The 23,459-nt window shown below is 35.5% G+C and overlaps 1 protein-coding gene across 1 annotated transcript in view; it reads right to left on the bottom strand.

The window, feature by feature from the left end:
• LOC103740770 (lysine-specific demethylase 6A-like) overlaps positions 1-23,459 on the bottom strand; it is a 145,080-nt gene that overhangs the window by 7,731 nt on the left and 113,890 nt on the right. The window contains exons 5-6 of the mRNA XM_008841449.3: positions 20,703-20,761; positions 12,413-12,533 (exon numbers count right to left, since the gene is read on the bottom strand). Coding sequence (XP_008839671.2) covers positions 12,413-12,533; positions 20,703-20,761 — 180 coding nt within the window. The remainder of the gene's footprint in view (positions 1-12,412; positions 12,534-20,702; positions 20,762-23,459) is intronic.

Consider the following 23,459-nt stretch of genomic DNA (forward strand, 5'->3'; position numbering starts at 1 on the left):
TTGTGCAATGCCCGCAGAGGTCAGAAGAGGCTGTCGGATACCCTGGGACTGGAGTTATGAACAGCTGTTAGCTGCCATGTGGGTGCTGGGATTCAAACCTGGGTCTTCTGCAAGAACAGTCGGTGATCTTAACTGCTGAGCCATCTCTCCAGCCCCAAAACTTGAGTTTTAAGACTTGCTTTTAAAAGTGCTTCGTTTCTAGCTTTAGAGTCTGTGTATTCTCAATTCTAGAGACAATAAACTTCTCATAATTGACTATTTATAAATTATTAATTTGGAGCAATATTTGGATTTCAGGCCCAATCTAGGATGTTCTGATTAAACAGAATTGGAAGTACTATCATTCAAATCACACACACAAACAATTCTGATACACCATCATCAGGATTAAATACTACTATTCTCAAGTTTTTATGTTCTGTGTTTGCACCTAGAAATCTTTATTTCAGACCACATAACAAGGTGTCTGAGCAGCCAAAACTGCTGATTATATTCAATAATATCAAAAAGTCAAGACAGACACAGACTTTTGTAAGTAACATGTTGCCAACAGGCTATTACAAGCTTTTTACTCTACACCAGGCACCCTGCTACAGCTAGTTAGCAGCTACAGACTAAATAAAATGCTTACTGAAGTTACTATGCAAACAAAAGTGGTTTAAGACTTAACTTGTTATAAGAGTACAGAGAAGAGACAATTTTATAACAAGACCAAAAAGAGATAAACGAAAATAAGAAAGGAAATACTACAGGGTGAAGAAGAATTTACATTATTTTTATAGGGCCCTTAAAAACAGGGTTTTCTGCATTAAGTAAGAGAAGTGAAGGTATGCTGGGTACTCTTACACATGAACAGGAAATTATTTTTTTCTTTTTCACTGTTACAGATGGCCAGTATTCTAAAAGTATACTTTAAAGCTAAGAAACTGATTTCTAAAACTAATGCGAGAAATGTTATAGGATGCAAGGGATTTGGTCTCACTGCATTCTCTCAAAGCCCTCAAACTCAGCTCCTCTGATTCTTTCTTAAAATATGGGGGCTGACACCTACTACCCTCCTCCAAGGCCCAGGGACTTTTGCAGAAGAAGCTGGCAGAAAGAAAGAGCCAGAGGAAGGGGTGGAGTGTTAACCAGAAGTGTCTTCTTTTCACTATGTCAGAAAACTATAATCACACCCCTTTCCCACACTCATCAAAGAGTTGAGGGAGACTCAGTTACCCCTCCCACCCAATCAGTCGACCTTAGCTAAGGATATGAAAGCCAAGAACACCATGAGGGAACTCTCACCATTCTGTGCAACTGTTGGGAAGTCACAGGACCTATATTTGAATGTGGACTTTCCAGAGCAGCTGTACATAGGGGGTGCCCACTCTTCTGTAAATAAACCCCCACCCTATGCTATGTTAGTTTGCCCAATAAACTAGTTAGGATTTAAAGCAAAACAAAACAGAGCTAATGAAAGCCTTCATTATTCCATCAAAGTTGGCAAATCCTCCGGTCTTCGATATTTTTTTTGGCGGCGGGGGTGGTGGTGGTGTCTTTTTGAGACAGGGTCTCCCTGTGACCCCAGCTGGCCTGGAGCTTGCTGAGTGGACCAGGTTGGCTGCAAGCTCACAGAGATCTGCCGGACTCTTCCTCCCAAGTCCTGGGACTGAGGACACGTGCCGCCTCACCTGGCTTTAGTCTGATTTCTTATCCCTACTTTTCCACGCTTAAACTTCATTGTACATATAATTTTACATGGCCTGCTTCAAGTTACCTGGGAAAATGCATTAAAATTTGCCTGATTTGGGAATAAAAATATTCTTAAAATTAAAATTAAATAAAAAAAAATATGGAGACTGGAAAGGTGGCTCAGAGGTTAAGAGCATTGGCTGCTCTTGCAAAGGTCCTGGGTTTGTTTCCATGCATCCAAATGGTCGCTAAAAACTGTAACTCCAGTGCCAGGGGATTCAATGCCTCTTCTGGCCTCTGTGGGCATTGTAATGCCATGGGTACACTTGCAAATATGCAGGCAAGACACTCATATACACAAAATAAAAATTAATTAATTAATTAATTAAATACAAAGTTATTGTTATGACTGGTCCTAGGAGAGACTACTGTATATTAATGAGTGCCTAATAACTATCAGATCATGACAAGCTCACTCAAGGGGGGGGGGTCTTCTTTCAAGTGTACGGCAGTTTGATCTTTTCTAAAAGTTTCTTTAACAAAAAAGACAAAACACATTCTATACTGGTGATATTCAAATTTTATTTCTAGCTATTCTTTCTGGCTCTGAACTTTGGTCTACACCAACATCAACATCCCTGTTAACTCCAACTCAATATATTCTTAAATGACTCATCTCAATTTAGAGAATCTTCACCTCCCAGATTCAAAATCTGCTATTACTTTGTCTCTTATTTTAGTTAACAAAGTAATTGTAGTTTGAATGTGAAATACTACCCACAGGCTCATGTGTTTAAATACTTGGTCTTCAGAAGGTGGTGCTGTTTGGGAACATTGTGGAACCTTTACTGAGGTGGAGTTCTGTATCCTGTATGCTTTCTGAATTCTGATTATGGGCATAATGCCACTACCCACCTCAGATTCCTCTCTCCATGCCTTCCCTGCCAGGTGGATGGCATCAACTTCAACTGTTAACCAAAATCTTTACTCGCATAAATTGCTGTCAGGCATTTAATCACAATTTCAAGTAAATAACTAATACAGTTATCAAAGCAACTAACAAGGAATCTGAATCTCTTCCCATATCAAATCATTAGTTATCTCCTTAAATTCTCTACATTGAGTTAGTGCCTCCATCCATCCACCCATCCATCCATCCACCCATCCACCCATCCCCTGAGAATCCATTTATCTTACTGTTCCTACTCAGCTTGTTTCCTGTAACTATCTCACTTGTCTCTCAAATCTTCACTGATACCATATTTTACGAGGTAGAATTATGCGAATCATTAACATTTTAATAAACTAGCCCTGAAATGTGTCCAATATGCATACACAAATGATCAGAATGTACCAACCTAACTTTCAGATTCTTTCCACCAAGTGAATAATCTGAAGTCGTATCAGAGTAAAACTGATAAGCACATAATATGTACTATAAAATGTTATTTTAGAACATAAACTTTTCTAATGTGAAATTGGATATACTGCTTTGTAAAGTTGCATTTTAATAGCAGATATAGCTACAAATTTAAGCCATTATGCATAAATACCAACACTTTTCAATTACAAATGACTTGAGCTCTTCAAACATCTATGATTTGAGGATCCTGTAATTATGCCCATTCCTTAGTACAGAGAGAATGAGTTACTGTCATATATATAAGCAGTTAATGATCTTTTCAAATATACATTTTGGAAATTTTTATTACTTTACATATCAAGGGTATGTACTAGAACTCAGAGAAGAACTAAATGTCAAACAAAAAAATAAAATTGGTCAGGCAGAGTAAAGTAGAAAATACAGCTACATACATCAATGGAGATGTCACCATGTAAGAGTACATGTTGACAAGTAGAGAAAAAGCAAAGAACTAGGGCAAGATTTCTCCACAACTGAGGAAAAATGTACAGAAAACAAACAGTAGTGGAATTTTATTAAAAGGAACAGTAGTGTTGTACCCAACTGAAATCAAATTTCCACTACCAAAAACAAAAAGAAAAGAAAGCTTTAAATCATAAGAAATGAACTACAGTTTCCACAATCAGAATCCAATCTCCTGCAGACCATAAAAAGCCAGGCAAAATCAGACAATATGAATTGTATACTTACAGAACCAATAGTTATTCTTAAGGAAGAAATACAGTGTGATTAAAAGTAAGAGAAAAATTTACTTAAAACTCTACCAGAATAATGTGCTAATGGGTCTTGTATCTGCTTAAATTTAGACAAAAGAGTTAAGAGTTAAGGCTCTATATGTGGTAGTTAAAAAAAAAAAATGCTTTATTTGCAGACCTCATTCTAACCTTAAAGATGTTGCTACAAGTAATAGAGGACATTCAACATGAATTTCATTAAATAAAAAGCTCAAAAATATAAAGATTAGGCCTTTCTTACTGTCTATATATTACAACCAATTCAAATACTCAACAAATACAGATTCTATGCTGTCAATACTCTGTATAGATCCTTTCTTCAAAAATTCCTTCCTCTTCTTAGTATCATGCTGTAGGCAAAATCCAATGTTAAATATTAACAGTTTTAAATCTCCCATCAATTTTTTCTAAACTACTAGAAGACAAGGAGAGCTTTCTAATCACATTCTTAGATAGCTCATCACACGGGTGAGGCACTCTCAAATCAAATCACTAAAGACCAGAATTTTCAAAATGCCATAATTTTTAAATATCTATTTAGAAGAGGTAATAAAGGAAACAGGAGACAACAGATACGGAGGAATATCAGCAATTTTCATTGTCTCCATACAACTGACCTGACAAAAATATCAAGGTTAAAGTGTCAACAAACAAATATTATAGATAATTTAGAAACTTAGGGCATAGATAAAATTAAAAGCTAATATGCATTTTCTTAGGAAGTATTTCTTGATTTCACAATGGATTAGTTACCCCAAACAATTTGTGTATCTGTGATAATAAAAGAAGGCATTTGATGGATTACAAGGTGATTTCTAAAAGGAAGTGCATATCTTGCCTACACTTAAATTTTCCATCTTAATATATTGGAATTTAAAACTGACTAAAATTCTTGGGTTTTGAGCCAATTTAATAGCTCACACCTGTAATCCCAGGAGGATGACGGAGGAGGATTGGGAGTTCCAGGCCACTCTAGTCTATACAGTCAAGTCAAAGCCAACCTGGACTACACAGCAAGATCGTGTTTTAGCAATCTTCAAATTTCTATCATTTTGGGGGCTGGAGAGATGGCTCAGAGTAAGAACACTGGTTGTTCTTGCAGAAGACCTGGGTTCAAATCCCAGCACCCACATGGTAGCTAACAACTGTAACTCACTCCAGTTCCAGGGGATCTGAAAGCCTCTTCTGTCCTCCATGGGCATTGCATGACACGGGTGCACTTATCTACACACAGGCAATACATGCATACACATAATACAATGAATATGAAAAAACAATTTTAAATTTCTATCATTTTCAAATATTATGTGTATGTATGTGTCTGTGCATGTGAGTGCAGGTGCCCTCAGAGGTCAAGATCCCCTTGAAGCTGGAGTTACAGGCAGTTATGAGCTGCCATGTGGATGCTGGGAACCAGACTTGGGACAAGACCCCACTTTAAAAAGAATTACTGAGTTCTACACAGGATATGGGATCAAATCAGGCACCTGGAAAGGAAATTGCTCCCAGTAAGGCAAAAAGAATGTGGATTATTTTGCATATTAAGTCCCATGTCAAATATAAGAAGACAGGTGATGAATAAAGTTGATGGATTGAGGCATGAAGAAAAATTGCAAATAGATAAAAACAAAATGAACTTCTTTCCTAATCTCTTTGAGCTTACCCTGTGAGTAAGCATTTTAACATTTTATACTCTCTTCCATTTCGTTGACTAACCCAAGTTTTATTTGGTTCAATTATCTTTGTAATCTCAATACTTTCATATTAACCCCTTCAATCAGCACTCATCTTCTTCAAATATCATTCTAAAAAGACTTACAGTAGCAATAACCCACAAGTTCTGATTTAATTTTCTTTTAGAATAGGAAACTGGGGCTGGCGATATGGCTCAGGGGTTAAGAGTACTTGCTATTCTTGCAGAAGACCCACATGGTGGCTAAACAACCATCTTTAACTCCAGTTCCAAGGGCACTGACACAATCTTCTGGTCTCTGTGGGGCATAGCATGAATGTGATGCACTTACACACATGCAGGCAAAACACCCATATACATATAAGAAAAAAATATTTAAAAATAAATTTTTTAAAAAATTAAAAAAGAACTCTTTTAAAATCCAAAAAGGGGCTAGTAAGATAGCTCATTGGGCAAAGTAGCCTGTACCAAATCTGAAAACCTGACTTCAATCCCTGGGACCCACAACATGGTGGAAAGAGAGAAGTTGTTCTCTAACTTGTCCACAGATACAGGCAAGCGGGCAGGCAGGCAAACAGACAATGAATGAATGAATGAACGAATGAAGGTTTGTTTTTTTTTTTAATTTCTTTATGTGTATGACTTGTATGTATGTAAGTGCACCCATGTCATGCAATGACCGAGGAGGTCAGAAAAGGTTGTCGGATTCCCCAGGAACCGGAGTTACACATACTTGTTAGCTACCATGAGAGTGCTGGGAATCGAACCTGGGTCCTCTACAAGAGCAGCCAGTGCTCTTACTTGTTGAGCCATCTCTTCAGCCCTAAAAGTCCTTTTTTAATAATTTTTTTTTGGGGGGGGGGTTGCACATGTGTATATAGCACATGAGTGCAAGTGCCCTCAGAGGTCAGAACAGGGTGTTGAATCCCCCTGGAGCTGGAGTTACAGGTGATTGTGACCTATCTGCTGTAGGAGCTAGGCTCTAAATTCAGGTTCTCTAGAAGAGCAGTACAAGGACTTTATTGCTGAGCTAGCTCTCTAGCTCCAAATTCTAAAGTTCTAAATCAAATACATTTTAAAGATATTTAAATAGGCAATTAAAAATTAAATATATAATATGTTTAACTAGAATTCTAACATTATCTTCATTAATTTAAATAGATGCACTGGCATTAACTGAAGAATATGGGTCTTATTTTCATTTATTAGCTTCACATGGAGGAAATAATTTTAATAGTGTACCAGGATGTAGAAATTAGGGATGGTATATAAAACTATTTGTCAAAATCAGTGTATTTTTAGAGCAGTAATCATAGCACACTGCTTCAAATATATAATAAGTAATAATCATTAATAGTATTAAAAGGTAATATAATCAAACCCTGAATTCATTGTATGGGGTTAAACAGGCAAGTAAATTCAACTGGAGGAGGGCATTATCTGGCGCAGGAAAAAACAGAAATAAGAAAATATCTTTTAGATCTGCATCACTCTGAAATGGATTGTTGTTCAGATAATAAACAAGTTTACAGATTAAGAATTGTTATCGCCACCACTAACTAAACACAAATATTCACTGGGCAATTTAATAGAAATAATAACATATGATGAAAAATAAGATCATTTAACTTCACATTTCTGGGGAAGACAGAGTGACAAAACAAAAATAAACCTGTAAACAACAACAACATCCAAAAAACTAAGGAAAGATTAATTCTGGGATTGGAAAATGGGTTTCAAAACCAATCTCTAGCCAGGCATGGTAGCTCACACCTATAATTCCAGCATTTGGGAGGCGAAGGAAGAAAGATGAGGAGTTAGGAGTTCAGGGCCATTTTGCCAGCTAACAGGCTCAAGGACAATCTGGGTTACATGAGATACTGTCTCAAAACAAAAACTATAAAAACAAACTAACTCACCAAACTGTATCATCTATAGCATTGAGGAATGTTACATCCTAAACTAAGAACTAAAGAAGAGCTGAAACTTGGTATGGTAGCACACACCTATAAATCCCAGCAGTGGGCACGCTGAGACAGGAGAACATCAAGTTCTAGAACCAGTGCAGGCTATATAGTGACCCCCTATATCTGACAATCCCTGCTAGGTAAAATAAAGCTATTTTTAAGATACAGATTATGTATGTATATGTGTACAGGCACATAAATATTCACCTTTATAACAAATTTGTAAAGTAAACATGATTATTCTGGTTCAGCAGACAGAAATAATCAGAAATCAGCAGTCTTATGGTTGAACAATTAGTTACAAGGTATGTGGTAGGATTAAATTTCAAAACCAAATTTGCTTACTATTAGAGCTGTAACACAGTAACAAAATAGAATTTGTTTAAGACATACATTTTGTGGAAAATATTAACAAACGCTGATTTAAAAATAAAGCCCAGGAGGCCATGAAATGCATTTAATATGTAGATAAAAGGAATTTATTGTGAAAATATTTTATATAAATATTTTTACCATCTAAAAAGTATTGTACAAGCTACATCTCTCTTCAGGCAGAAGGTAAAGGAATAAATAAGGTAGAGAAGATCTGATCTGGAGCTAGAGCGCTAGCTTGGCAGTTAAGAATGCTTGCTACACAATTCTGGGGACTAGAATTTGGATTCCAATATCCATGTAACAAGCAGGGTGTTCAGCTTTTAAGAGGACAGAGAAAGGGAAGATTGCTGCAGTTTGCTGGTTCCCAGCCTAGCTGAGAAACTGTGAGCCCCAACCTAGATTTAAGAAGAGACACTGACTCAAGTGAACAGGTGGAGAGTGACAGAAGAGGACACCCAGCACCCTCTTCTGGCCTCCAAGCATGTGCGCCTACATGTGCGCAAGCATGTGTGCGCACACATGCACACATACACACACACTTATCTTCATAAACACACAGATACATAAATAAATAAACTTTTTTATGTAGTGGATGGAATATTCACACTACTCTCACCACCAAAATATTCTTTTTAACCACCTCTTCAAGCATCCATTAGGTAACAATAGTATATTTAGAGACTCAAACCTTACTCAAAGACTGAGCATAACTGGTCTAAGAGTAACTACATCTCCACAGATAAGAAATTAATTAGGAATGGTCATGTGATCTATTTCTGGCCAGATACAAGGTTAAGTACTTCTGAAAGATTAACAAAAAGATAGGATCTTATTCCTTGATGAAAAGATGATGATCATCATCACCATATATTGAGCTATTATTATGTCAAATAAAAGAATAAGCACATATGCTGCCATTGTCTTTCTATGTGAAACATAAAGGAAAATCTTTCACTTTGATAGTACTTGGTAGTCAGCTTACTAATATTATCAAATAAAGGAACCAGTTTCAAATATAAGTCAACAAAGGCAGACAATACTCTATGGTCACTGACCAGCCCACTGCTCTCTTGCAGTATATTCCCATAAACTATTCTTTTTTTCCATTCTCCACAAAAAGAAGTTAACATAGAACTGAGAAGGGAACCTATCTTTGATAAACTTTGGATTCTTTTTTTTAAATTGCTGAAATAAAAATTTTACTTTGACTTGAATACACAGGTGCTTTCAGACATCTTCCAACTCTAGCATAGAAAGTGTAATGACTTTATAAATAAGTATGCAGAGATCCTTTGTTCTGCTTCTTTGCATTAAGTTTTCTTCCATAGATTGTCTTACTTTTACACGTAATGCCAAGTTATTAGTATTATTATAGTATTTTCTTCTTTATATATATACCTAAGAAAAAACATTTTTTCATTTATTGCTTGACTCCATAATCCACCTCTGAAAGCTAACATTCTTATGACAAGGACTTTAATATGCTAAGTAGGATCAATAAATTCCAAGCAAATGGTGCATGGTATGGGATCTCTCTAGTCATCAACTGTAATTATTTAAACAGATTGATGACTCCAACAAAGTGGCTCAAAATTGCCAGTAAGTTTGAAAATGTATTCTTGCTGAAGTCCACATGGAAAATGGCAACCTCATTTTTTGCTGAGGTGCAACAAATCCAGCTGAAGCACCACTCTCAAATACAGTGTTTCGCTTTAGAAGCTCTATCTGGGGTCCTCTAGAATGCCAGAAGCTCCTTCACCTTTCTGTAATCTCCACTGACATTACAAGCAGTAGTAATACTCAGTGAAGTTTTGGATTCTTTATTCAACTAACCCTGGAGGCCTGACTTCACATGTGCTTGTGTGAGTGTGTGTGCACAGATGTATATGTGTAGATTAGAGGACAACTTGCAGGAATCATGTTCTCTCATTCCACCACGTGGGTCCTGGGGATTGACTGACTCAGGTCATCAGGCTTGCTGGCAAGCACTTTTACCTAGTGAGCCATATCACTGGTCCTGAGCTACTATTCTAAGTTTTCAAAGTTGTAACCTAAAAAGCATCTATTCCAGCATAACTGTGTTATGTGTTAAATTATGTGTTATGTATGTATTATGTATGTGTTAAGTTTCCAAAGTTGTAACCTAAAAAGCATCTATTCCAACATAACTGTGTTATGTAATATGCTTAATGTGATGGAAAAGTCATCAGAGGTTCTCCATTTATCCACATGAATGTGAAGTACTAGCCAGAAAGCTGCAGGCTATCTAAGGGGAATATGGGCACATCAGTCCTGATTTCTACCTCCACTCACCAAATGCTATGCACTTATAGTAATAAACTAAAATATCTGCTCTTCAGCTAAAAATGTTGATGTCTAAAATTCTCCTTAAAATATGAGAGAGAGAGAGAGAGAGAGAGAGAGAGAGAGAGAGAGAGACACTATGAGAGGGAAGGCTTAAAAAAGGAATGCAAGACCTGGGTGTGGTGGTGCATGCCTTTAATGCCAGCACTCAGGTGGCAGAGGCAAGCAGATCTCTGTGAGATGGAGGCCAGCCTGGTCTATATATCGAGTTCCAGGCCAGCTGGGACTACAGGGAGACCCTGTCCCAAAAGAACAAAACAGCCATCAAAAATCCCAACACCCGCCCCCAAAAGCATCAATAAACGTGTAAGAAAAAAAAATCAAATCAAAACCTTGACATTATGGAACAAGAAAAATATCAAATAAAATGTATCTCCTAACTGAAGAGGATTTTTAAATATAGCTGCCTTCATGAAGGCAGAGATTTGTATCCATATAATTATTTAAGTTATCACTGTACTGATATTCAGGCATAGTTACATTCATTGTACTGATATTCAGGCATAGTTATATTCCATAATTTGGGATATATCTAATTACTTTTCCCCCTCAAATATATTTCCTGAACATTTGCCAAGCTGATGCCAAAAACCTTTTGCAACCTAAGAGGCATGTTGTAACAATAATGTGAAATGCTCAATAAGTCTATTTTATATAATAAAATATAGCAAGTCTTTGACAGCTAATAGAAAAACTGATTGTCTAACAGGAATTGTTCAAATATACAAGGCAGCATATCTAAAATTCTTTTCTACTTGAAAATCAATGACATACAACAGCATATTTTAAGAAAATGCTGCAAGCACTAAGCCTGAGGAAAATTGTAAATTCCAGGTATTATTGCTCTCCACAGTACTTCAAGGTACATTGGATGCTGGGACCTATTCTTCTACTGGACTTACCTTCAATTATTATGGTCTAAATTTTTCAAAATTTGCCTTAATGGTTTTGGTCTCATCAATATTGTGTCTTATAAACATGTGAATGGTTTAAAAATCGGTATTTGCATATTGTACTTTACAATTAGGCACACTTAGGGATAGTTTTAAAAATACCTGCTGGTGGTTCTTTATTAGTGAATTCAAATTATAGTCCAAATGTGAAGTCACTCTTTATACCTTCTTTTCCCTCCCCACAACCTTTAGAATTATGATATATATGTATAGCATGTAGAACTCAGCAACCATTATAAAATCATTAAATTCACACGATTGTTAATCTTTTCCTTAGAACTTATCTTTTCAAACTGCATTTTGGGGGTGTGGGGTGGGGTCATGCAGGGAAGCACTGCTTTCAATAAAAGTCTAGTAATGAGGGCAAAAGGCAACAGAAGCTCAATGTAAAAGGAAGAATTGGAAAAATATGAAATTTCCACTGGTAGGAAGATAGTTAACCAACAATATATGATCTTACCCCAACAATATCTATATACACAAACCAGCAGTCCAAATGCCTTGAAAATACTTTTTTTTCAGTATTTTATTTATTTATTTATTTTATTTTATGTGTATGAGTGTATTGCCTGCATGTATGTGAGTCCACCCATGTCATGCAGTGCCGCGGAGGTCAGAAGAGGACTTCGGATTCCCCTGGAGCTGGAGTTAAGGACAGTTCATAGCCGCCATGTGGGTGCTGGGAATCGAACCTGGGTCCTCTGCAAGAGCAGTCAGTGCTCTTAACTGCTGAGCACTGAAAATACTCATTTTTTATTTAGGTAAAAGACATAAAAATCTATATAGACTCATGTAAAGACATGGTCAATGGCTGGATAGATAACAAACAAAAGAGCATTTAAGTAGCTCTTTGTGACCTCTATAATGGCCAGTCACTTAGAGGGGAGTAATTTAGATGTCCCAACATACTGAAACCTTCATCCTTGCCTGACAGATCTTAGCAAAACTTTAAAACAAAATGAAACTTTAACGGTGTGATCAGCTATCATGCAACTCTCAGCATCATAACTACTTTATATTCTGAAACCCAATTTATCTTCCACTTCATAGTTGATGATAGTTCCATCATCTAAACAAATTTTCAATTTTTCTTTGAAAAAGAAAATTACAATGTAATTTACAACATTTCTCAATCCTCCAATACTTTACAACAAAAAAGAGAAATAAACTAAAAGAAAAAAAGTCAGAGAAATAAAACATTGTATCTTGAAAAAATCCCAATAACCTACCTTTAAACTAGACTCATAGTCTGTGTTCACCTTGAACATAAGCCCAAGTCGTAAATGAATTTCCTTGGCTCGACAAAAGCTGGGATCAACATAAAGCACCTCCTGAAATGCTTTAATTGCCCTGAAAGAATATAGACATAAGATATCTTAACTTTTTAACACGTGCAAGAATTTCTGCTTGGTAGTACAGTAAAACTTGTTTTATGCAATGCCATTTTTAAATGTCAGATTTATAAAAATAAGTGTTATTAAGAAGCTGAAAAGGGGTACCCGAGCCTTTTATACAATTAACTGTACATGGTCTAATTTCATATAAAAGGGAGACAGGAAGGTTAAATTTACTTCAAGTTATTTAAGCAGACAATATTTCATGGTTTAATAAAATTCTCAGTGTAAATAACAAACTTCAGTACTTCTGGCATTTCTTGGAGGAGAAGAGGGAAGAATATATAGGGAATGGGTGATGGATTAACCCTGCTGCTAGTCTACTAAAAAAAAATGTCTTTTTAAAACTTTGCATTTTCTTCCATGTTTTGGTACATGATCCATCTGTACTTTATCTTTTATACTGCATGAGGGAAGTTTCGGTTTTCATGTTTTCATATTTCTATAGTAATATCCAACGATTCCCACATTATTTATAGACAAGATCGTCTTTACGCGAAAGCTTTATAGTTCTGCTTTGTACCAAATTAAATGTCGGCATTAACATGGATCTGCTTCTGAGCTTGTTACTCTAGTTAACTGTCCATAATCTACCAGTCTCTTTGCTTCAAATTCTCATTGCACCAATTACTTTATTTATTTATTTATTTATTTATTCATTCATTCATTCCATTCATTCATTCATTCATACATTCATTTTTAAAGGGTTCAATTACAAGTAGAACAAATTCAGGGGAAAGATCATTCATTCATTCATACATTCATTTTTAAAGGGTTCAATTACAAGTAGAACAAATTCAGGGGAAAGAAACCCTTTTCACTGAGTCCATGTTTATACTGCTATTGCTTAATTAGACCATGTGAATGTTACCTGCTCAAAAGGATTATTAAATAATGACGGAATGCTTTGAATTTTCAAAGTTACAAATCTATCAGGGTGCGGATGTAGCTCAGTTCACAGGGTGCTTGCCTAGCATGCAGGAAGTCCTGGGTTTAATCCTCAGTACCTCATAAACCCAGAGTGGTGACGTATGCTTGAAAATCCAGCACTCAGAGGGTAGAGGCAGGAAGATAGTGAGTTCGAGGAGAGCCCACACTACATGAGACCCTGTCTCAAAAAAGAAAAACAAACAACAAAAAAAGAACGTTAATCTATTTACATACCAAAAATCATCATAATAAAATAACCAAAAAATATTCTACTGAAAACATGTTGGGTAGCATTTTAATTTCTCCTACTGGTTTAAAAGCTTCTGCTAAGCACATGCTAATATATTCTTTGCAAAGCTTTATGACAGCTAGCTCTATTCCTATAGACATTATAGGAATCTTATATTCTTCCAAAATAAAAACAAATCCTTTGTACCAAGTTTTAATTATTATATCCCAAAATCGAACAAAATATTTCATGTCTTTATAGTAACTTTATTCTGGTGGACTCATTGTGTACTATTTTAAAAAGAATGTTTATATTCATGTTTATTATAAAATTTAGAGTTCTAATAGGTAGTGTTTATTTGGCAGGGGAATAAGTTTGGCATCAGACCTTTATACCTGTTTATGACAGTACTTAGCTTTCTTCTTTAAAAATGATAGACATTCATTCATCTGTTAGATGATTTATATTAATGGGTGTGGGATGTGTACTTTATTATTTGATGTAAATAGTGCTTAAGGTAAGAGAGGTGTCAGAGAACTGACAGGAAAAAACTGGGGGAAATTACAATTGCTATTCAAAGGCAGCTCACTATTCCTGTCAGTCAATGCAAACATGATGGGAGGAAGACAGCATATGTCTATGGATGTATGTATCAAAAATATTAGGAAAGGGACTCAGTGGTAGGGTGCATGAGGCCCTGGGTTTGAACTCCAGCAATAAATGATGTCAATTATAACACATACACTATGACTGGGAAAGGGTATGTAGAAAGTATTTAGAAGCCTCAGGGATGGCAGTAATGTTGTATTTCTTCAGTCAGATGATGACCATGTTTATTTTTACAAGAGTATGTTAAGATATGTTTAAAATTTATGCCCTTTTTATGGTATATTTAATAGAAATCATAACTAGGGGCTGGAGATATAGCTAGTTGGTAGAGTACTTGTGTAGCACGGGTGAAGTCCTAGATTCTATCCCTAGCACTGAATAAACCAGACAAGACTGCACATTATTGTAATCCCAGCACTGAGGAGGTGTAAACAGGAGAATCAGAAATTCAAGGCCAGCCTGGGATACATGAGACCCTGTCTCAAAATCTAAAAGCGTTAATGAATGAATCACTGAATAAATAAAAATCACGCATGACTAGTGCTTCACAATGTTCTTATGATCTGGGTCAGAAAACTACGAAGCAATGTCTACATGTGCCAATAAAAAGCCCAGGCAGACCTGAGGCATAAACATGAAACAGAAGTAGAAAGTAGAAAGGCAGAAAAGATGAGTCAAGAAAGAAAAAAGGTATATATAGCAAAGAGTATATGAAGAAGGAAGATTACATAACATCAGTAACGTATCAGCAGAAAGGTTTCTTACTCTGTCTCAGTTGAAATTCTATTCTTTCCCCTAAATGTAGTGTTTGTAGGTGTCTTACTCTATATGTGCCTTCAGTTCAGACATCTCCTCTTGCTTTACAACACACAACTACACACCCGGGTTTATTTTAACATAATCTCTACGAAAGCTAGCAGAAGAATGGGCAATTAATCTAGATGCAAAAACATTCCAAATACACTAAACAGGGTCTATGTTTACTCTTTAATGTCTATTAGAAGTATCAAAGACAAAGTACAGGTAAAATGTATTCTAATAATCAAGTTCTCCTTGATGCTGTTTTGTTATAGAACCAATCTTCAGTTTACTAGAGTGTTGAAATTAATTGCTTAGAGTTTTTTCCTCTCTATTCTGTCTTGCATTTATTTCCTCAAATATGTAATTCTACTAACTGTCTAGTGACTACAATACTCACAACTTAATAATCATATCTCCATGCCACATTTAAGATCTGTGGGCAGTACCCACTCAGATCTATTCTTCGCTAACTAACCATTGTGATTGTTCCTCAGCTGTGAACTGGTTTATCTCAAGAATTTCCTTAATCAAATACTGGTCTCTTGTCTTCACTGTTTTTCTTTTATTATATTCTTCTGATCTAGAATATTTTATTAAATATTTCATTTATTATTTTATATGTGTATGAGTATATTGCCTGCATGTAAAGTGCACCTGTGTTGTACAATGCCCATGGAGGTCAGAAGAGGGCGTCAGATCCTCTGGAATTGAAGTTATGGACAGTTGTTAGCTGCCATGTGGGTGGCTGGGATTCAAACCTGGGTCTTCTGCAATAGCAGCCAGTACTGTTAACCTCTGAGCCATCTCATCAGCCCCTGAGCTGGAATATTTTTATCCTTCAGCCCCCTTCTAAACCTGCTGTTACCTTCAAGACTCACCGTGCAAATTCAGTGTCAAATATTTTTTGCTTAGTGTTAAAACTAGGAGTTAGGTCCACTCTAAATTCAAAACATTTTATTTTCTACCTATGGTGTACTGTTTCCAGGTTTTCTAAGTTTGTTCCTTGGGGGTCTACATAATTCTTTTATCTTTAATGCTCTAAAACAGCAAATAATTTTAAATTTAACAGATGTTTAATACCATTTGCTAAAAGGTAACTGATATGGTTACCTCTTGGGAAGAAGGAATTCTATCATTGTCTGTACCCTCATCTAACAGACAATACATTTACTCACATATCCAAGTTCATTTTCTGTCCACGCTTTAATCAACTTTTCTCTCTTGCCTGACACCTGAGCTTTTCCCATCCCAGAAAAACAGAATAAAAGAATGAGAAGGGGCTAGAAAAAAATAGGCACCACTAAAGACTGCATTCAAATTTTAGTTATAATCTTACTATATTCTTATCTCTCCAAGATACACATATTCAAATTATGGTCTCTGCACTACAAATTAAACTACATTACCATTCTGCTGATGACAGAGTTCTGGCAAAATTATAAAGCATGGTAAATAACGACTAAAAACTCCATGAAATACCTTGATAACATAATGCCTAGAAAGGGTCATAGCTCTCAAATAGGCAAAGAATATGCACACTATTGAAACAACATTTTTTTTTTAAAAAAAGGAACATATTGCTGGTATTTTTAAATTATAATCTAAAAATAAGTTCTTTTATCATCAAGATTATTTCTAGGGTTTTTCATGCTAAAGAATTTTGTTTTGTTTTGTTTTGAGATAGGGTCTCACTGTATAGCTTTGGCTGGCCTGGAACTAATTATGTAGAACAGTAACTCACAGAGGGATCCACCTGCCTCTGACTCTTAAGCGATGGAATTAACAGTCTGTGCCACTACACTCAGTCAGAAAAGAATAGAAAGGTAAAACCCCAATAAGCACTACTTTCACAAAAACACACATGTGCCAAATATACTTTAAAGTATGGCCATTTTTAATCAGATTTCTAGAAAATAATACTTACTAAAAAAAGATTATCAAGATCTATAACAAACAATAAGATTTTAATTTTCTGAGGCCAAAAATGAAGGCTGAGTTTAGAAACTTGCTTCAGGAATAGATGAAGAGGTATATGAACAAATTACACAATATTTCATACTAATCAAAAGGAGAATATTGTAAGTCTAAATCAATAATAAAATAGATCCAATACATACATACTTCCACAGATATTCAGAAATTTAGAGGCTCTTTTTAAATGAGACAATCAGAAAGATTTTATGACATAACCAAAAAGACAGAGAGGTAAGGTTTTAAAGAATAGAAATGAAAAGAGAAGGCAGATTGAACAGAAAATAGCATGAACAAAGTCACAGAGGTAAAAAATGCTTATAATGCTTTTAAGGAAATGTTACTGCAGTGTGACTAGCATGAAGAGTAAAGTTTAGGAGAAAACTGGGCTACAAAGAAATGAATCCTGAAAAAAAACTTTACTAATAGTATGTTAAAATCTGTCTTTTTAAACTCACCTCCACTTTATCCCCCTAATCCCTTCTGATATCGTATCAGAAGGGTCAATTAGATTTGGGTGCCTAAACTCCAAAATCCTGCACCTGTAGCACAGAATTATGTATCTCTTACATTTTTCACAGTAAGACCATGCTGATAATGATCAATGGAAAGGTTATGAAAGGAAACAAGCCAAAGATAGCTTAGATAAGGGGTTTTAGGGCAATGTATTTAAGGATATGGCTATTAACTGATACTGAGAGGAATCGTTTCTATTTACTTCTATTAAATTAGCAAATGACCTTATTTTTCTTCAACTATCTTTTTCTGTCAGTCTAAATTTCCTTTCTTTATGTGTACTCCAGTCTAGGATACAGGTTTCCTGCAAAGGCAACACTCTATTGCATATATCTTATCATGGGTTTCCACGTCTTTTATTTTTCCTTCTGGACTTCTTTCCTTAAGCTTGGTCCTAGATTGAGTATAGTAATAAGAGAGTTGAGTAAACAGAAATCCAGTGAGGGTCTAAGAGTTGGCTCCAACGCATTAGTTTCTGCCATAGGTTCCTCTAAGATGAGGATATAACTAAAACTGAAAAAACTATACATAATTGAATCATCTCAACCTAACTAAAAAACAAAAAAACTCTCCTTTAACACTTCCCAACAAATTTCAAGGCATTTGGTATGCAATAAAAAGCTCCTAATCCCAGCAATCCACAGAAAATCTCCAAATAAAACAAAAGTAATTTCATCCTATATAAGTTACTATCAACTCAGACTATACTCTGAAACTCATCAAGCACTACCCCGTGCTTCCTAATTTGGTAACTGTCCAAGCAATATCAAGACAAGTTAAAGCAGAAGTGTGAGGTGTAGATTCTGAGAAAACACTTGATCAGCAAGACAGAAAACACATAGCCCGGGTAACTTCATAGACAAGGGGCGCAGCTGTATTATTTCAGGAAGCAGCTACAGAACTGAAATTCAAGATGTAAGAAAATAGTGGATAAGGAACAACAGAGACCGTCACTTAGTTAATTCGGACATTGCACTGTCCTTTTATCATTCGGTTCTGAGGTCAACTGAAGGATGTAGAAATCACATAAGGACAAGGAATCAAAAGATATAGCATGGTCACAACTTAACTAGGTTTTGAGCTTTATTCCTAGTTTTATGTTCTTACAAGTTCACAAATTACCACAAGTACATGAAAACTGGCTGGAACCAGATACAAATACTCATTCCTCAAGTGTAGAATTCCTTGCTTTTGATTTTCCCTAAATTATTTCTGGTTGGTGGACCATGAAGATTTCATCAACATGCTGAAAAGAACCATTGTAAATATTGATTAAAAGGTAACTGCCTATGCTGAGCGTGATGGTCAGCATCTATAATCTCAGCACTTGGGAGGCTGAAGCAGGAGGATCACTTCAAGTTTGAAAGTAGCCTACACTACATTTTGAGACTTTGTCTTTAAAACAGAAGCAAAAACACAAAACAAACAAACAAAAAATCCTGTTACTACTGAAACTTGGAAACATAGTACAATAAAAATAATTTATGCTTGGAGAATCTGAGCATAACCTTCCTCCCAACTAAACAATTTATGTAATACTGAGTTAAAGACACACATCCTCTTTTCCACATTTACAAAATTAAAGGGAACAACCTAAATCATCTCTTAAGACCACTCCTTTGGTTCCATGAGTAGATCTTCAAGAAACTACAAGAATTAAAAATAATCCTTGGTTTTAAATGATATAATGAACATTAAAGTTAGGAAGCTTAAAACTGCTGGAAAATAAGGGTTACCTCAAGAAAAAAATTATAAGCTAGGCGTGGTGCTGCGTGCTTGTAATCCTAGCATTTAAGAGGCAGAGGCAAGAGAATCACCACAAGTTTCAGGCTGGCATGGTCTACTTATTCTAGGCCACCTAGTGAAGGCCCTGGCATTACAAGAAAAAAAAAGATACAAAACTTTATCAAGATAACTATAACTCTGTAAAGTTGACAAAGAAAAACTATGTTCTGGATGACTAAAATATTCTACATACACACATACACACAAGTATGCTCTAACAATGTGATGTTACCTTGTATGATCAAAAGCCTGTCAATAAGACCAGAAGCTGGGGGGGGGGGGGGGGGCGGCACTAGGATAAGCCAACCACATCTAAGGTTTCAGCTTTAGGAAAAATGGATCAAATCCGTGTCAATTCATGTAAAAGTTCCATAATATTAAGGATGCACATGAGGTATATGATAAGAGTCATAACCTTTGGCCAAACACAAACCTTTCTATGCACTTTCATTGCACCCACTTAGCTTATAAAATTTTGGCACATAGAAGAGACTAAGACAAAATTAAGATATACTTCAAAGAAAAAAATGTCCACACAGGGCTTTCTAGTTTAGAAAATAGACATTTCTCATGTGACTTTCAAAAATTCTTATACCAGAATATGACTCTTTCTACTCAAATTCTATGCTCATTCCATTAGGCCACACTACTATGTTCTCTGGCAAAGAGAAACACAGTGATGGAATGAAGGTTGTTAATAGTAGGGCCTGACATTTTATAATCTGTTGAAATTTATATACAGTTATAATTAATCTCCAACTCTAAAGTTAGGTGTTATTATTCTTATTTTATGAGAGAGAGCAGAGTTTGCAATCTGATTATTTATTACTAAAAGAGATTACTAATCAGTGTGGTGTAGGAAAGTGTGGTCCTTTGCCTAGAAGTCAGAAAATGTAAAAACAAAACAAAAACTATTCACTGTGGATCCTTTCCTCCACAGATCTTGAGGTCTGAGATCAATCATACTCATTCTTCAGTTCAAATAACCTAGGGCCCACCAGTCTCTAAAGAGCAACAGAGAACATTCCAAGTATCCTTTATCTAACTAAGCCCACTTTCATTGGCAAGGATTTTATACCACATATAGTCTTTATTAAACACAGTGCTAAATAATCTAAAGTAGGACAATATTTGGGAAGAAACAATCTAATCATTTCAAAAGATATTGAAAACTGAAGCTTTAATGGCAGTAAAATATTTTATAATCAAGCAAAAACAAGCCAAAGAAACTAAAACAAGCTATTTACTAGAAACAATTGGAATTAATTAGCTTTGTTAACTTACCACTGAAATGCATTGTAATGGAAGTAGACCAAACCAAGACCATATAAAAAGGCAGCATTCTATAAAGGAAGAAAAAAAAAGAGACTTTTAGGAAAAACATTTATATCTAATAGGTATTATGCTATTAATGTAAAATATGGTGTCCACAACATTTTAAGTTCTTAAAACATTTATCATATGTTGCAATATATTTACAATATATTTTTAAACAACAAAATAGCACTTTTTAGTAAGCCAGTGACACAGAATCCAATCAACTTGATGTGATATTCTGGTTTCTACTTAATAAAACTTGTTCTGAAATTAAAAATACAAAAAAACACAAGAATTCAATCAGCAAATTTAAAATAAGCACCTATTCTTCAAAAATAAGAAAATGCTTGAACTATGCTACCCTGTGCTCTATTTGTATGTGCATGCTTTTTGTTGGGGTCCCCCACTACCACCACCACCCTGCATAATGAACTCTATGTTCAGTACTGTCAGGAAGAAAGTTAGAATTCAACTGAAATGTGCAATACAAACTTACAACAAATTTTACCATTGGGGTGAAAAAAGAATTAAGAAAGAAGTACACACCGAAGCATTACCCTGTGAATTACATTTGGGGCTTTAATCATTATGGGGTAGGAGCAGGTGACAACACTTATTCTGAGTCATTTTATCTCCCACCTCCAAATAGGAACTAGCTACTTAACCTCAGATTTTGGTTTCTTTAGTTCATTTTGGTTTTCTGGAGATAGGGACTTCCTATGAGCATGGGTGGCTTGGTACTTACTATATAGCCCATGCTGGTCTTGAATTATAGAGAAGTTTCCTGCCTCAGCCTCCTGTGTCCTGGGATTCCAGGTATACAGTAAATCTGTTTTAGTTAAAATTTCTCTACAAGTAAAGCTTTCAAGCTGCCTTTTAAAAATTTCTCTCAAATTTTATGTTACAAATTTCTCCGCTTTCTGAGGCATTAACATTTTTAAGTTACTATGAAACTGCTTAGTGCCATCCTGTCTTGGGTTGTATTTCCTAAGTATACCCTGAGTCAAAGATTTCGGTACTGGTAGTTTATTTGGGAAGTTCACTTAAGTAAACACCTGTAGGGAAGTAGAGAAGTCAGACAGGAAGGAAAGGAAGCCAATAAAGAATTCATTATGAAGCTGACTATAGCTGTTGACAACTGGGATTTAATCCTGCTGGGAATCTCTGGCAAAGAGTATGGAACATTCCTCAGACTCATCTTGCCCTACATGTAAGTGAAGCAGGGCAGGTAAGCCACAACTGCTATCAGCCACTGATTGGAGAAAAAGAATGGGTGTTATTTAAAGCCCCAAATGTAAATAAGCAGAATTTTTTTTGTATATGAATTTTTAATAAAAATTTGTTAGGATTATATTATACATTTCCTTTTAATTCTATGTGCCCTCTAAAAAAAAAAAACCAAAAAACAATTTAAGTACGTTGTAAAATCTAATACTACAGTAGTTTAATTTCACTACATCCTCATTGCCCCCAATTTTCTAAATAAGAACACTGTATGTGACTAAGGTATTCACGAATTTGGGGAATCAAGAATATCACAACATCAATTTCAAAAATTCATATTTAATTTAATTTAGTTAGAGCTATTTCTAACCAAAATCAATCATTTCCTATTCTATCCACTAAAAAAAACTGAGCACTTATTATGTGCCAGACCAAACACTGAAGAGGCTGAGCAAGCCTAACTAAAATAAAATATACTTCCCCAACTCTCAAGAAGCATGCAGTATAGGACACGGGGAGGGAGGCATAGATATTCTAAACACAAGAGCAGTTAAGATTCATGAAATGTTTTACCTAGAAAGTCAAAATTTGAAAGACAGCTGTTTTCTTGGGACTGGGGAACAAGGACCTACAAGGACTGACTAACAAGAGATGACAACCAAGAGAAGGAGATGCGGGGAGGGGAGTTTACTGAGAAGCATTTCTACTTTCAGAACATATCCTACACTCTCCCAATTTCATTGCTTTCTTTATATTTCAGTTTTCCTTAGGAAACTTTGTCCCATCCCTGATATACAATAAATTATATCAAGATCCATTTACAGGCAAGCAGGTAAGTTTGTGACTGGCCTGGTCTACATAGTGAGTTCCAGGCTACCTAGTGCTACATAGTAAGACCTTGCCTCAAAAAGGAAAAAAAAATCCATTTAAGTACCACCTTCCTTGTGAAGCTTTGTTGCTTGGCCCAAATCAAATTAGAGGTATTCCTTCTAACCTCTAAATGTGGTCTTAGCCCAATGTACCATATGATACTATTGCATAACAAGAATTTAGCTTTGTGCAGAATGGCAGTATTTTCTGTATCAAAAGATTACAACAACCTAATGAGGCATACAGTTTCACTTATAGAATTAAAAGAATTAACACTCAACAACGCAGTTGTTGAACTAACAACTCAATTAACACAGTTTTTCTGTTCCCCAGTAAAACTTCAATCAAACACTGGCTTGAGACTAGAACCTTAAAAGGGAATAAGCACTGCTTAGTATCCCCAGGAAAAGTCTCACAACAGATGGAAAATTTGTTAATGATATTATGTCTCACAATTTTTTAAAATTAAAAAAAGAGAGAATGTAAAAGATGTTAAAAGAATATGGGAATGGAGACATTTTCCAAAATAGAAAAAAATGAGAAAGACTAAGCAAAAGATAAAGGTCTGTGCATGTTTGCTATGATAGATAAAGGATGCAACAAAAATAGTACACACAGAATCTTAAATTT

Source organism: Nannospalax galili, unplaced genomic scaffold (genome assembly GCF_000622305.1).
Source record: "Nannospalax galili isolate Female #2095 unplaced genomic scaffold, S.galili_v1.0 scaffold3181, whole genome shotgun sequence".
In the NCBI taxonomy this organism is placed as follows: Eukaryota; Metazoa; Chordata; class Mammalia; order Rodentia; family Spalacidae; genus Nannospalax; species Nannospalax galili.